Below are 12,591 nucleotides of genomic sequence, written 5' to 3' on the forward strand. Positions count from 1 at the left end.
TTGAGAAGTGTATAACTCCAAGAGATTTATCAAAAAATCTGTTTAATAGACTTTATTTAGAAATTATTATTCCAGTGGCATTGTTTGTCTTAAAGTCTACTAGAAATTCTGGAGGCAAAAGTTTCATGAAGAGGCTCAAAATGTTCCTAGAGTGATTGGTTTGCAATCCCAAATCAATGAAAGAATGGGATTGTACATACACATGACTGTGAGAAGACAAAAAAAATAATCTGTGTTTGCTCAATGCTTCAGCTTTTGTGCTTTGGCGCCAGCAGAGACTGGGCTGTTATTAATGAAATTAGCCTAAGCAACAGGACTTTGCTGCCAATCTTTGCTGCATTCTGTAGCAGTGCATAACCTTTTGCATCTTGGTGTTTCAGGTTGATGGCACAGGTGCTTGAAGTCTTGGGCAGAGTTGAGCAGTTGCTGGGAACTGTACTCCTGCACTGTACTAGTAACCTGTGAGAGGAAAACAGGACCCTGGAGTTAGGGTCTTTTGTGGTTTAAATATACTTAATTTAACACTTTTTCTGCAAGTGGCGGTTCGTCTCCGGTGTGTATTGGGAGTCAGCAGTAAGGAGGTGGTCTCTGAAGAGGTGCTGTGCCTGTAAGGTGGGAGGCTTGGAGCGTGTGCCAGCAGCTTCCTGCCTCCCCGGGGGCCAAACCCAGCACCTGGGCTGATCTAAAGGAAGAATACAGTAGATTAATGCCAGGTAGCAGCTGCTTTCTGCAGAAAGTTTTCTTCTTTCTTTCCTCTCCCCAGTATTTGATCTGTTAAAAGAGCTCATTGTAAGTGACAGCAGTAGACTTAACAGTTATTAGGTTGCAAAGTAGTGGATGTGGACTACTTGGTGGTTAGCTTACATTTATACGCTGATCGCAGCTGCCATTTGGGTCAGAAAGAGTTTTCCCTTTTGACAGATGGGCTCTGTGCTAGGAAAACTTGTCTTTCCCCAGAGCATCATGTAATTATTTGGTGGCAGAGAGTCCTGCTACGTTGCTAGGGACATGCGGCTCTCCGCACCGAGAGCTGCTGTAATGCTGATATATGGGAGTCTAATCATTCTGTCACTAAGATGTAATATCGATACACCAGGACAACATTTCTATCAGAGGGCCTATTACTTGCCCTCTGAGTGGAAGCAGGGAGGAGGATTGGGATAAGCCAAATTCTGACCGTTTCTTAGCCTAAGAGAGGCTCAGTTGCCTTAGGGTTCAGTTCTGTGACCTTTAATATCTGCAGCAGGTACCGGCACTATCTAAAGGGTGGCCCTTGGCAGTGCTGCTGCGCACCGCGGGCTGGCTGAGCCCTGGGGTGGGAGGTGGGTGCACGTCATGTTCTGTGCAGGACCCTGGTTGCTGCAGCAAGAGCCGTGGGGGCAGGCAGAGGCAGGGGGGCTGCAGCCTCTGCCCGTGCTGCAGGATGGCAGGACAGGCTCAGATAGAGTTTTCTGTGGAAGCCTACAACAGGGCTGTGTCCGGAATCGTGCTGGTAACAGCTACAGCACAGAACTGCTACTCTCCTGTAGAATTAAAACAGGAGGTAAAATAAAAGGGGATGAATTTTTCATGCTTTTGATAATCAGGATTTATAAAATCAATGTGTAACTGAATGCTAGGATATATAAGCAGAGTACTTTCTTGACAACTGAAGAATTCCTAATTGATGCAGAAGGAAACTTTTAAGGTGATCATCTTTCTGGATCTATTTTTTTGTTAAGGCAATCATATTTCTCTTAGTGATGAGTTTTGAGAGTTGTCTTATTTCTACAGTGCAAAAATCCTGCTGGTGAACATCCCCCAATTGCACTCATAATTATTTCTGATTAAAAGTGCCCTAGCCTGACAGCACCAGGGAAATTAATAGGAGAAGCTTTCTACAAGTTTTAGAAGATGAGCAAAGACATACTCCCTCTTAAAATTATTTAAGCAGGTGCTGTGGGAAGCCATTGCTTTTATAAGGCTCTTCAGATGTTTACAGCAAAACATTTTTTCCCAGTGATTGAATTTTTCGAAGTACTAAAATACCACAGAGAAATATGTTTCCCACCAGTTTTATGGCTCCCTGGATGCATTCTATACAAACCTTGTATCTGCCTGGACACAAACACTCTATTGCAAAAAGATATCTTGCCATTTTAACAAGCTATACTGCTTTGAAAGGCTACACTGCATCACCAGTGGGAATGTCAGTACCTTAAGAGTAATACTTCTTTAAGGGTACTATTTTATTAAAGCAGACCTCAGTAATTTGTTCCTGACTGTTATACACCCTTATTTTATTAAAGGTATTTTACATCTGTGGAGGAGATTACTACCACTCCTATTTTCTCCACTGCTTGGCTTTAATGGATGGTGTGGAATATAATATTTATTAAGCTTAAGCAGGGGAGGACATAATAGCAGAATTGTCCTTTATAACCTATTTTACACAGTTGTAAAATAAACCTTAATAAAGCAGGAATAATTATCCAGGAATATCCAGGAAATGGAGTACTCTGTCTGCTTCAAATATTTGGAAGACTTAACTGCTGGTTATACCTGTACTTTAAGAAATGGAATTTAACAGTAATAATATTGATACTAGTTTGATACTATTTTAAAATATATTGCGATTAATTCTCTTGCGTGGACATGTAGTAGATGTAGAACATCTTGATTCATGTAGCTTATTCTGATGGCACCCAGAGCCCCGCAGTTGGCTCCCTGGCTCCCAGTCAGTTCTGCTGGTGATCACTAAGCTTTGATGGCGGGGAATAACATCACTCCTTATTGCTCAGTTCTCTATGCCTTTAGATTTGTGTATGGCCAGAGAGGACTTGTCTCTACTGCCTGGGTCCCCTAGAAGGCAAGGAGTGTCGTAATTCTTGCCTGGTTTTGCCCCAAATTAGGAACACAGACTTTGGGAAAGGGAACAGCACCATTTCCAGCATGGAGTACACGCTTTGCACAGACCTAGCATATGCACAGCTGACATTGGAATAGTTCCCTGGACCAAGAAGACAACTTCAAAAAAGCCTTTTCTGGTGGCACATTTGCAGCCTTAGCAGCAGGTGGAATTTTCAGGTGCAAAATGGGAACACAGGTATTTGTGCCATACTGGTGAAAATTTGGTCCCACTGATCACAGCTGTCTGGTGGCATTTATATCATTGTGTGGTTTTTGTGAATAGGAAAAATGGAATCTTTCTAATGAGATCTGTTTCAAATTAGGGGTTATAGTACCAAATACTGCAATAAAGGGAGTAGATGATGAAGAAAATTATGTAAAAGCACATTGTATATTTTTATTACAATGAAGGGGACGTGAAAGAGATTGCCTAACTGTGGAGACATAGGAGGCCTTTTTTGGATACATGGTTTTGCTTGTCATTTCTTGAGTACTGCATTTACAGATGTATGTGGCGTCCGCAGAGCTTGCCCGCCACAGTGCGCCTCGCCCTTCAGGCAGACCCTCTGTGGGTAGCTTTTGTGCTGCCCATTCTGCAAGTTACACCAACTGGGAGCTGCCGTGTAGCTGCAGTTGGCGTGGCACTGGGATCCAGGTATTACCCTGCTCCCTCTCCCCCCGCCACGGGTGCCCCGTGCACGGTAGTTGGATGCTCTCTAAAGCAGGGTTTATTAATCTGAACGGGATGCTGATGGCAGTGTGTTTAGCCAGGAGCTGGCTGGCACGTGCTGCCTGGGGAGGCGGCGGAGCAGGCGTGACTCTGCCCGCGAGGAGACCTCCCCGTCTGCGTGGTGGGGACTGACACTCTCCAGCCAGCCCTGGCTGCCTGTGCCGCAAGGCTGACAGGTCAGTTAGCAGACATTTCTTCAGCTTGAACACCATCAACCTGTTCCTATTTATCCTTGGCACACCCAGCCCGTGTTTCTTCACGTTTCTAACGCAATTTTACTGTCTATTATACTGCTTCTTTGTTTTTCTGTTTTTTGTATGATTTTTCCTCTTGGTGGCAGGCACTGAAATCTGTCTCAAAGGAAAAAAGTGAAAGATTTTGTATTAAGGACCTAATGCAGCTTTGCAAGAAACTGATTTCTGATCAGATATTCCAGAAGGACTGGGAAAGCTATTCCTATCTTTCCCCTTCATTCCTGATTTCTTCCTCCCGTTGTACTATTTTTTTTTTCATAAATGAATATTTTGGAAATTATTTGGACAAAAGTTATTACATTAATTATCCAAACTGACATTTTTTCAGTGTGTGAAAGGACAGGGTGGTATGTAAAATAGATGCACTAAGAACACCTACAGTATGACAACAAGTAGCAGGGTAATTGCTGAAAATGAAGTCTTTTCTGCTATCCCTTCCCTTCAACATCTGTTGTTCCATATGGAGTCATAAATATTTGCAACAAAATAGTTGAAGAAATAATCTCAACATTAATAGGGAAAAGCTGAATTCGCCAAGAAAAATTGAAGAATCTTTTTTTTTTCTTGGCAAGTTCCTCCTACCCATCCTTATCTGACAGTTTAAAATCTCAGTAGAATAGTCAGACTACAGTGAGGCTTAAAAATCACCGTGAAAAAAAAATCGTTGTGAATGTTAATAGGAGAGTTAGCTGAGAAAAATTTTATAACCTCTTGATAATGGCCATGAGGACGATTTTGTTTATTTTGTTTCATTTTCCTCCTTTCTTTTACACTACAGTAATTTTATTACTAGCCTTTTACTGTATAGTTCACATTTTCACTTTTTGCTCATCAGTAGAAATAATGCTTCTTGTCCTTGTGGGGAACGACAAGGTACTATTACTGGCTGAAAGTAACTAGTTGCTTTAAATTGTTATATGGAAAATGCAGATCGATAGTATTTAATTAAAAGCAACTTAAAGCACAGAATAACTTTAAACGTTTGGGAATCCAGATTACCAAAACCTGCCTGAGGAGCATGTGATAGGAGAAAGCAGGTATAATAATAATAATACAGACAAATTATATGTTGTAACTCATTGTTGTGAATATAAAATATAGCATTTTTGAAGGCTTTAAATTATTTATTAGTATCTTTGTAGTAGTTTTAATTGTACTTATGGTTTAACCAGGTGACACCAGTTGTATTTGTTCTTCCTAAAGCGTACATATTGAACTTAATACTGAAGTTACTTGGAATGAAACACTTCAGTTCTGATGTCTAGCTACTGAATTACTGCACTTCTCAATTTTTTTATTATTGCAAACCTAGTATCTCATCTAACTCGGGTCCTTTTTCTAAGGGTTGAATTAATAAAATATTTTCAGGTGTTTTTACCATCAGTACCATGTGAACACCAGAGTATATTGTAAATATGTTGAAGTTATAAATAGGTATAATTTTCTGTGTTATTAATGAGAGTACATTGATGAAAATGTCAAAGCTGTATAATTATGCACCTCTTGATAAAGAGCGCACAAAGACAATTTGTAAACTGTAATTTCAGCCTTTTCTAGTGAAATTTTCATTTCTCTGCGTTTTGCCTCCTCCTCCTGTTCCCACACTGAGTGCCTGCTTCATGACGTCCTTCAGGAAAACACCCCTCGTCATTCCTGAGACCAGGTCTGTGAAAAGGTGGGGAATGCACGGCTTGCAGTTTGCTTGCTTTTTTTTACTACTCCAAATACTCATTTTTTTGTAAGCTGAGACATTGCCTGAAATTTCACAGACATGGTCTACATTTTCCCCCTCTGTTGAAAACAACAAAAAGGTGTTATTAAACACTTCTTTGGGACAAAATCAATGATTTCCGAGTGCGTAGGTGAGAACTAGCTTGGACACGGGTACTGTGAAGCGGAACATAGTTATGTTACTGTTTCGTGATAGTTTCCAAAAGCTTTTTAAGGCTGCCTGGAAATGTATATATAATTATTAGATACAATTTTGAAAGTGAGGTTTCTTTATGGCAAAGCTCAGTAGTGAAAAATGCTTGTTTGCTATCGAGTTGTATCAGTCATTTGAAATAAAGTCTGATTTAAAGCTAGTGCACTGGATTAATCAGCTACTCCCCAATTGCGTTCATTGACCCTGTTCATTCAGGGACTGTAATTAAGAAAAACAGCAATGACTTCAAATTTGGCACTTGAATCACAAGGTTAAAGCAGTAAATTTCTAAGTCTGATTGGTGCCAGGTTAGGAGGAGGTATCTCTTTTCTCACTGATGAACAGGAATGCTCAGCTCCTGGCAGAGAAGCAATGAGTGAGGGAGAAAAAGGTAGGCAGAGGTTTATGGAGGATTTTCAGAGTTATTAAGACACTGAAGATGGATAACCCTGTCCTTGCAGACCTACAGACACGAAATACATGAAATAAACAATACTTCAGATTACACATTTTTCATACTTAACCCTACTGTAAAAGAAAAAAAAATCTACTAGTTTCTAGTTAAGCAACACAGAAGTTGCCAAGGTTTAAAATGAAAATAAGAAATCTCACTTTTGAAAAACTTATTTTTGCAGTCCAATATTAGAATTTGGGCCCTAATTCTATCGAAATACCCATGTTTGGCCACCGCTGCCTATCACTGTTGTTGTGAAGTAGATACGTAACTGGAAGTCAAGGAACCTCTTGCCACTATAAAGATATATTGGTTTGGATGATTCTGTAAGATCTTTGGACAAATAATGCTATTTCAAATAAAAATGTATCTCTTATTTTCAGCCATGAGTAGCACATACAATTCAGCTGGTGTTGAAGATCCTCTGTTTTATTTTATTAAAGGTCAAAAAGGTCCATTAGAGTACCTAAGCTGTTCTTTTGTAACTATGGACCATTAAATGCAATCCCCATCACTCAGGTAGGAAACTCCAAGAATTATAATTGTGATAAACCATTTTAGTCCTTAGTTTTCTAAATTGTGTGCCACACACAGGCAAGGAAAAGGAGTGACCCAGCTGCCATCCATGTTCAAAACCATCTTATTAATTGTGGCTGAAGGCTTTCTGAGATCAAATGTCTTGGTTACTAACTAGCAGATTAATAACTATAAATTGTTATTCTTTTCTCCATATGCCACATATTTATTTTATGCATGAGTTATATTTTATAAGCTATTTGAGGTGAGGATTACATATAACACTTACACATATATCTCCAGATAGAGAAAGTTTTGAAGCGTGTGTGAAGAAATAACTTGGTAGTCCAACTAGTGTTAGGAAATATGTAAATTGTAGCTTTAATATTTCTACCTTGTTTTGAGAGGGATGTGACATGTCAAATGTATCAGGTATACGAATGATGGATTTAAAAACATGCCTTCTGAAAGAATATAAACCAGCTGGCACATAAAATTGCCTGTTGGTTTGGGCCATGCACTGTCACGCAGGGAGCAATCGACGTTACTCGTTTTCCCAGTGCTGCGTTTAGTCCATAGGTTGATGCTTCATTTTCCAATCCCCATTTCTGCAACTTAGGCAGAAGACAGAAGATGAAATACTTTAGTATACTGAATTAAGAACAAGAAACTTTCTAGCAGATTTCCATGTGCTTTCCTGGGATAATATTCCATTCATTGTTAGTGTTTACTGTGTATTTTTTTTCTGTGCAATATAATTCTCGCTTTCGTCTATTCATCTGGATGCCAGCTAGAAATTAAAATAAAAAGACTGCACTCTAAATGGATTCCTGAACGCTATTATAAAGCATGGCAGGTTTAACAAGCAAGCTCAATAAAAGTTCCCACTTTGCTTCAATAAATAGAAAGGTTGTTTGTGTCCTTGGTTAGATTGTAGTTGTCCTAGCTTTATTTCTTGCTTATTCTGTTGTACTATAAGTGTGAGTGCAGCTTTTAGCATTTATATTTTTAGTGTTCTTTAAAATCAAAATGCTTATATCAACATCTTTTTTTCTATTAAAGAGATGCATTTGATACAATCCACAAAAAATGCTTCCAACATGTGCTATTTTTAATTGCTTTACCAATTATGATTTCTCCAGTCTAGCTAATAAATTTCTGCCTAACTGTGCACTTATTCAGAATGTGGGCAAGATGTAGACACCATTCAGATGTGAAGACCTATTACAAGATTGAAATAGATTTCTAATGCATTTATCATTCATCTTTGCAGAGTGTGATTTCAATCAGAAAAAAAAAAAAAAGATGAATGGTTTGACAGTTTCCACCCATATACGCTAAAGCATAATATGCTGCTTCTAGTTTTCAGCTATTACAGACTTTAACATGCAATGTGACCTTGGTCTGCAAAGCATGTTTGGTTAGCACAAAAACTTAATCATAAGAAGTCATAAGTAGAATCCTTCTTCTTTACTGCCCTTTTTCTGGGACTTGGAAATTTATTGCTTCTGGGACAGGTAGGATATGAACAATGGGCCAAATAGAGTCCAGGGTTATCTCATCTGTGTGAAAACTGCTGCTGAAAATCGATGTGACCTCTGCTACACTGTCATCCCAATTCCCACCCTCTGTGTCCTATTTGTCTTTTGGTAGAAGCTTAGATCTGTGTGCTGTCTCTATGTGTCTCTCTTGGGCCAGATTATCAAAATGAATCATTGCCTGCATACCTCTTATATTTCTATTTATTTTCCTGGTGTTGACTAGGTCTGATGAAATACGATTCTTTTTGCATTTGATCCTCACTGCAGCAAGCAGCACCTAATTTAGCTGTGTATTACTCTTTAAAGAAGAGTAATACTATTTTGAAACTTCAATCTGCTGTACAGTAACACTACAAACCATAGACCATGCAACCTGTCTTCACAGTCAATAGTAATTTTCCTTTCGGCCAATTGAATGTTATTACTTTCATCTCCAAATAGTAGAGATTTCTAGAGATTTTAAGGCAGCTACAGTTTTGTTATGCATACTTCATGTATTTATTAAATGCCACTTCTGTTTAGTCTTCTGTGAGTCCACGGCTTAGATATTATTTCTGTGTAACACCACATGCAACCATTAATCCGTTTATTTTAAAACTCTGCCACTGATATAACATATTTAAATATAAGAAATGGTGTATCTGAATCAGCACAAACTCCGTGGTCTGAGTGGGTTTCCAGAGTTGTGTTTTGTGGGGCTTTTTTTAATGGATCATTTAAATTACACGAGCAGAGCTCTGAAATGATAGCTACGAAGGGTTGCTGGCTTTTGTTGTTATTAGTCCCGAAGAATCATTATGAACATGTTCCATTTAATGAACTTACACGGTGAAAACAAAACACTCCCTAAACAGAGATTTCAAAGAATACTTGAAAACTGCTAATGCTGCTGGTTCGTTGTCAGTAGGGGTGTTTTAGAAACAGCAAAAAGTGTTTGCTGCTCAGTAGAGGCTCCTGGAGTTTGTTAAACTAGATAATGGTACTGCTGTAGAGACACCATGGTTTAATTCCTTCTTGTCAGATTCTTTCTGAGGTTGTTTTTTGGGTTTTTTTGGTTTTGGTTTTTTTTAATAAGAGGTAGAAGAAGGAGGCCTTTAGAATGTGGCAGAGTCTAATTGTAAATCCTGGCTTTAATATGACCAAGACACTTGACAAATGAAACTATCAGGACTGGCTGTGCAGTTGCCCTTAGAAAACACATGCTTCATGAACTTATGGTCAATACATTAGTTGAAAGCTTTACTAAAAAGCAATTGCTGAGAAGATATTCTTCATTATTTCTGCAAGTGCAGGAACATAATATATATAGACTGGATTTCCCTGGAATACTATACAGAAATATTCTTTCAACATTTCAGAGTAAAAGAAATGTACAGAGCTCGGGTTTAAGGACTGCTAGCAGATTTTAATTTTGTAGTTTTCAGCAATTGACTTGATTTTTAAAATAAATAGATTTATATAATTTTACATAAATATTTATATAATTTATATAAATACCTTTAAATTATCCTCTTCAAAAATGCAAGTTCATTGGTGATAGTACTGATTGATCACAATTTAAAGGATTTTAAAAAAATTATTACTAATGTTGTTTCTGTGATGAGGACACACACATCTATAAACAGCTGATCTATAGCAACATGTTGTATTTGAAACAGCGAGTGAAGGGGAAGGTACCAGGTCCCGATTCTACAGTTTGCAGGTGATGCATCAGTCGAGTTCTGTGCGGTAAATGTCAGGAGCGAGCTCTGTGCCGGGGTGCCCTCTGCTGTGACCCCCCACCACCCAGCTCTCCTCTGCCTCAGATAGAGATAACTCAGCAAAGCAGTTTTGGCTGCTGCCTGCGACTAGAAAGGCTGACAGTAGCAAGGTACTTGTTAAGAAAACCTGTGCTGACACTTTACTGACAATGTGGAGTTGGTGCTAGCTAAGCAGGAGGGATGACTCAGTGGAGATTATTTACTGCTGAGTATGGGAAGGATAACGTTAAAGGAGTAAATAGATATGATACATTTCTTGATTGGAATTTTGTCAAGGTTACAGCAACAAAAAATGTACATCACAGAATGGCAAACATGATAGAATGAAGAAAGGTCATTCTGGTTTAATGAAGTGCATAATACTGTAGTATAATTCTGTAGAATTTGAGATATAATAGTCTTTATTACAACTACATTATAGTCTTTGGTATATTTATTATTGTTGTGTACTGTTTTGGAAACTTACTGTAGCAAAAATCACACCTGTCCAGACTGAAACAATATCTGTTTCTACTAACACGCTTGTATTTTGATTTCCAGCTGAACAGAATATTAGTTTCTAGAAGTTACTTTTACCTGCATCTCCAAAGCTTTCTGATGTTGCTTTTAAACCTATCTTTACAGAAGAGGTCCAAATTGCCATTCCAATAATGAAACCAACCTTAGAAAAAGTCCAACTGGCTGGACAGGCCTTGCCTCCAGGATTTCCGGCGCCATTTCTTTTTGCTGATGGTCTTTCATCAGTAGAAACACTATTAACCAACATTCAGGTAAACTGTTCTCACTGGAGCCAGGCAATGTCATGATAGATAAAATGTGTTTCTTTTTCAATCTCTTCAGAAAGTTTCAGAAACTATTTTGTATCTGCAATTCTAATTTCTTTTATTTAAATGCTTAGGTTTCCACTGTCTGGCATTATCGATCATGAAAGGGTTTCATACATTGTCTATTTTATTTAATAGTTGGCAATAATGCTCATATTAAAATTCACCAGTCTCATTATTCCTCCTTTGCTTCTTCCTGCAGTTGACCAAGGTCAGCAATGATACGGCACCCCGTTTCTAATAAACCACATCAGTAGGATGAATTAGCAAAAGCTATGCTGAATGATTTCATGCCACAAACTTGCTCATATATAACATGTAGCTACTTCAAATGCCCAGTTGGATTCCAGGTCTATGGGTTCCTGCTTTTTATTCTTCTGTTTTCCTAGAGGGTGTAAAAGAAACAAATGGATGAATTTTGTCATAGAATCATAGAATTGTCTAGGTTGGAAGGCCTTTCACATCATCGAGTCCAACCATCAGCCTAACACTGATGAAAACCACCACTAACCCATATCACTAAGCACTGCGTCTACTGCTAAAACAAAATAATATTTTCAGTTCATAACTTTGTGTGTGTTTTAGGGCCTGCTGAAAGTGGCTGTGGACAATGCAAGAGTCCAGGAAAAGCAGATACAGCAGGAAAAGAAAGAGTTAAAGATGGAGCTCTGTAGAGAGAGAGAACTAAGAGAGAGCTTGGAAAGGCAACTCACAGCTGAGCTGCAAAGCAGAGGTGAGTGAATGAAAAATGGAGTTTAGATATCTATTAAATGTATAACCCTTTGGCATTTCCAGCTGGAGCTATTGAGGACTCGGAGTTAACTGACATTCATACTTCAGTGTAATGCAGCAGTGGACTAGCACTGGTAATGAAAGATTTAAATTTAATAAAAACAGAATGAAGCACACTTTTCTGTAAGCAGACAGAACAGTGACTGAAGGATTATTTCCTGGAGGGCAACTGGCCGCAGAGAGTTTTGGCTGGTTCTGGGGAGGAAAGCTGATTCAGTTCCATAGCTTTCACATGTATTATTACCACTCGGCCTGTGTATTCCCAGCCCGATTTCTTCATTTGACAGCTTTAATTTCTTTTGTTTTCTGCTATTATCCTCCAAGCATTGAGGATTGGGCTTACTGTGAGAAGGATAATATGTCTGTAATTTGGGTATTTAGGTGATTTTTTTTCATTACCTTACTTTTTCTAGCCCACATTTCTGTAGTTTAGGTGCTAGTCCGCTAGTTTTTCTTGTAGATAACTTTGGTGCAATAAAATAGACGGAACTGCAAGAAGGTAAGAAGTTGTTTACCCAAGTGCAGGATCTGAAGCAAATAACCGTAGATAATTTTTTTTTTCCATCAGGAGAGTGAGATGCAATAGCAGTCCCCATATGGGGCCTTCTAAGACAAAACCATGACTGTTTAGAAGCTTTTGATAATAATAAGCACTTAAATTGGTAAATCTGAATTTTTCGCTGTGATATTGCAAAGAAGGCAGTATTCTTTTTAAAATTCATATCTGCATCTGAAGGAGACAAATAGTACTTTATGTGCCAAAAGCTACTTCTAGATTACATCCATGAAATCAGAAAGATAAAACTAGATAAGACCAAAACTGTAGGTGCCAAGTGCTTCCTGTGCATTTTGAATTGAAATGAGGTGTGTAGAACAGAGTAGCACCAAGTCTTGGCAACAGAGAAGG

General features: G+C 38.6%; 1 protein-coding gene across 3 annotated transcripts in view; it reads left to right on the forward strand.

Moving 5' to 3' along the window:
- Nucleotides 1-12,591, forward strand: part of DACH2 (dachshund family transcription factor 2) — a 300,591-nt gene that overhangs the window by 271,670 nt on the left and 16,330 nt on the right. For all 3 annotated transcript variants that reach the window (XM_014955166.1, XM_014955167.1, XM_014955168.1), the window contains 2 exons: nucleotides 10,693-10,838; nucleotides 11,478-11,625. In XM_014955166.1, coding sequence (XP_014810652.1) covers nucleotides 10,693-10,838; nucleotides 11,478-11,625 — 294 coding nt within the window. The remainder of the gene's footprint in view (nucleotides 1-10,692; nucleotides 10,839-11,477; nucleotides 11,626-12,591) is intronic.

The sequence above is a fragment of the Calidris pugnax genome, unplaced genomic scaffold (genome assembly GCF_001431845.1).
Source record: "Calidris pugnax isolate Ruff unplaced genomic scaffold, ASM143184v1 scaffold38, whole genome shotgun sequence".
NCBI lineage: Eukaryota > Metazoa > Chordata > Aves > Charadriiformes > Scolopacidae > Calidris > Calidris pugnax.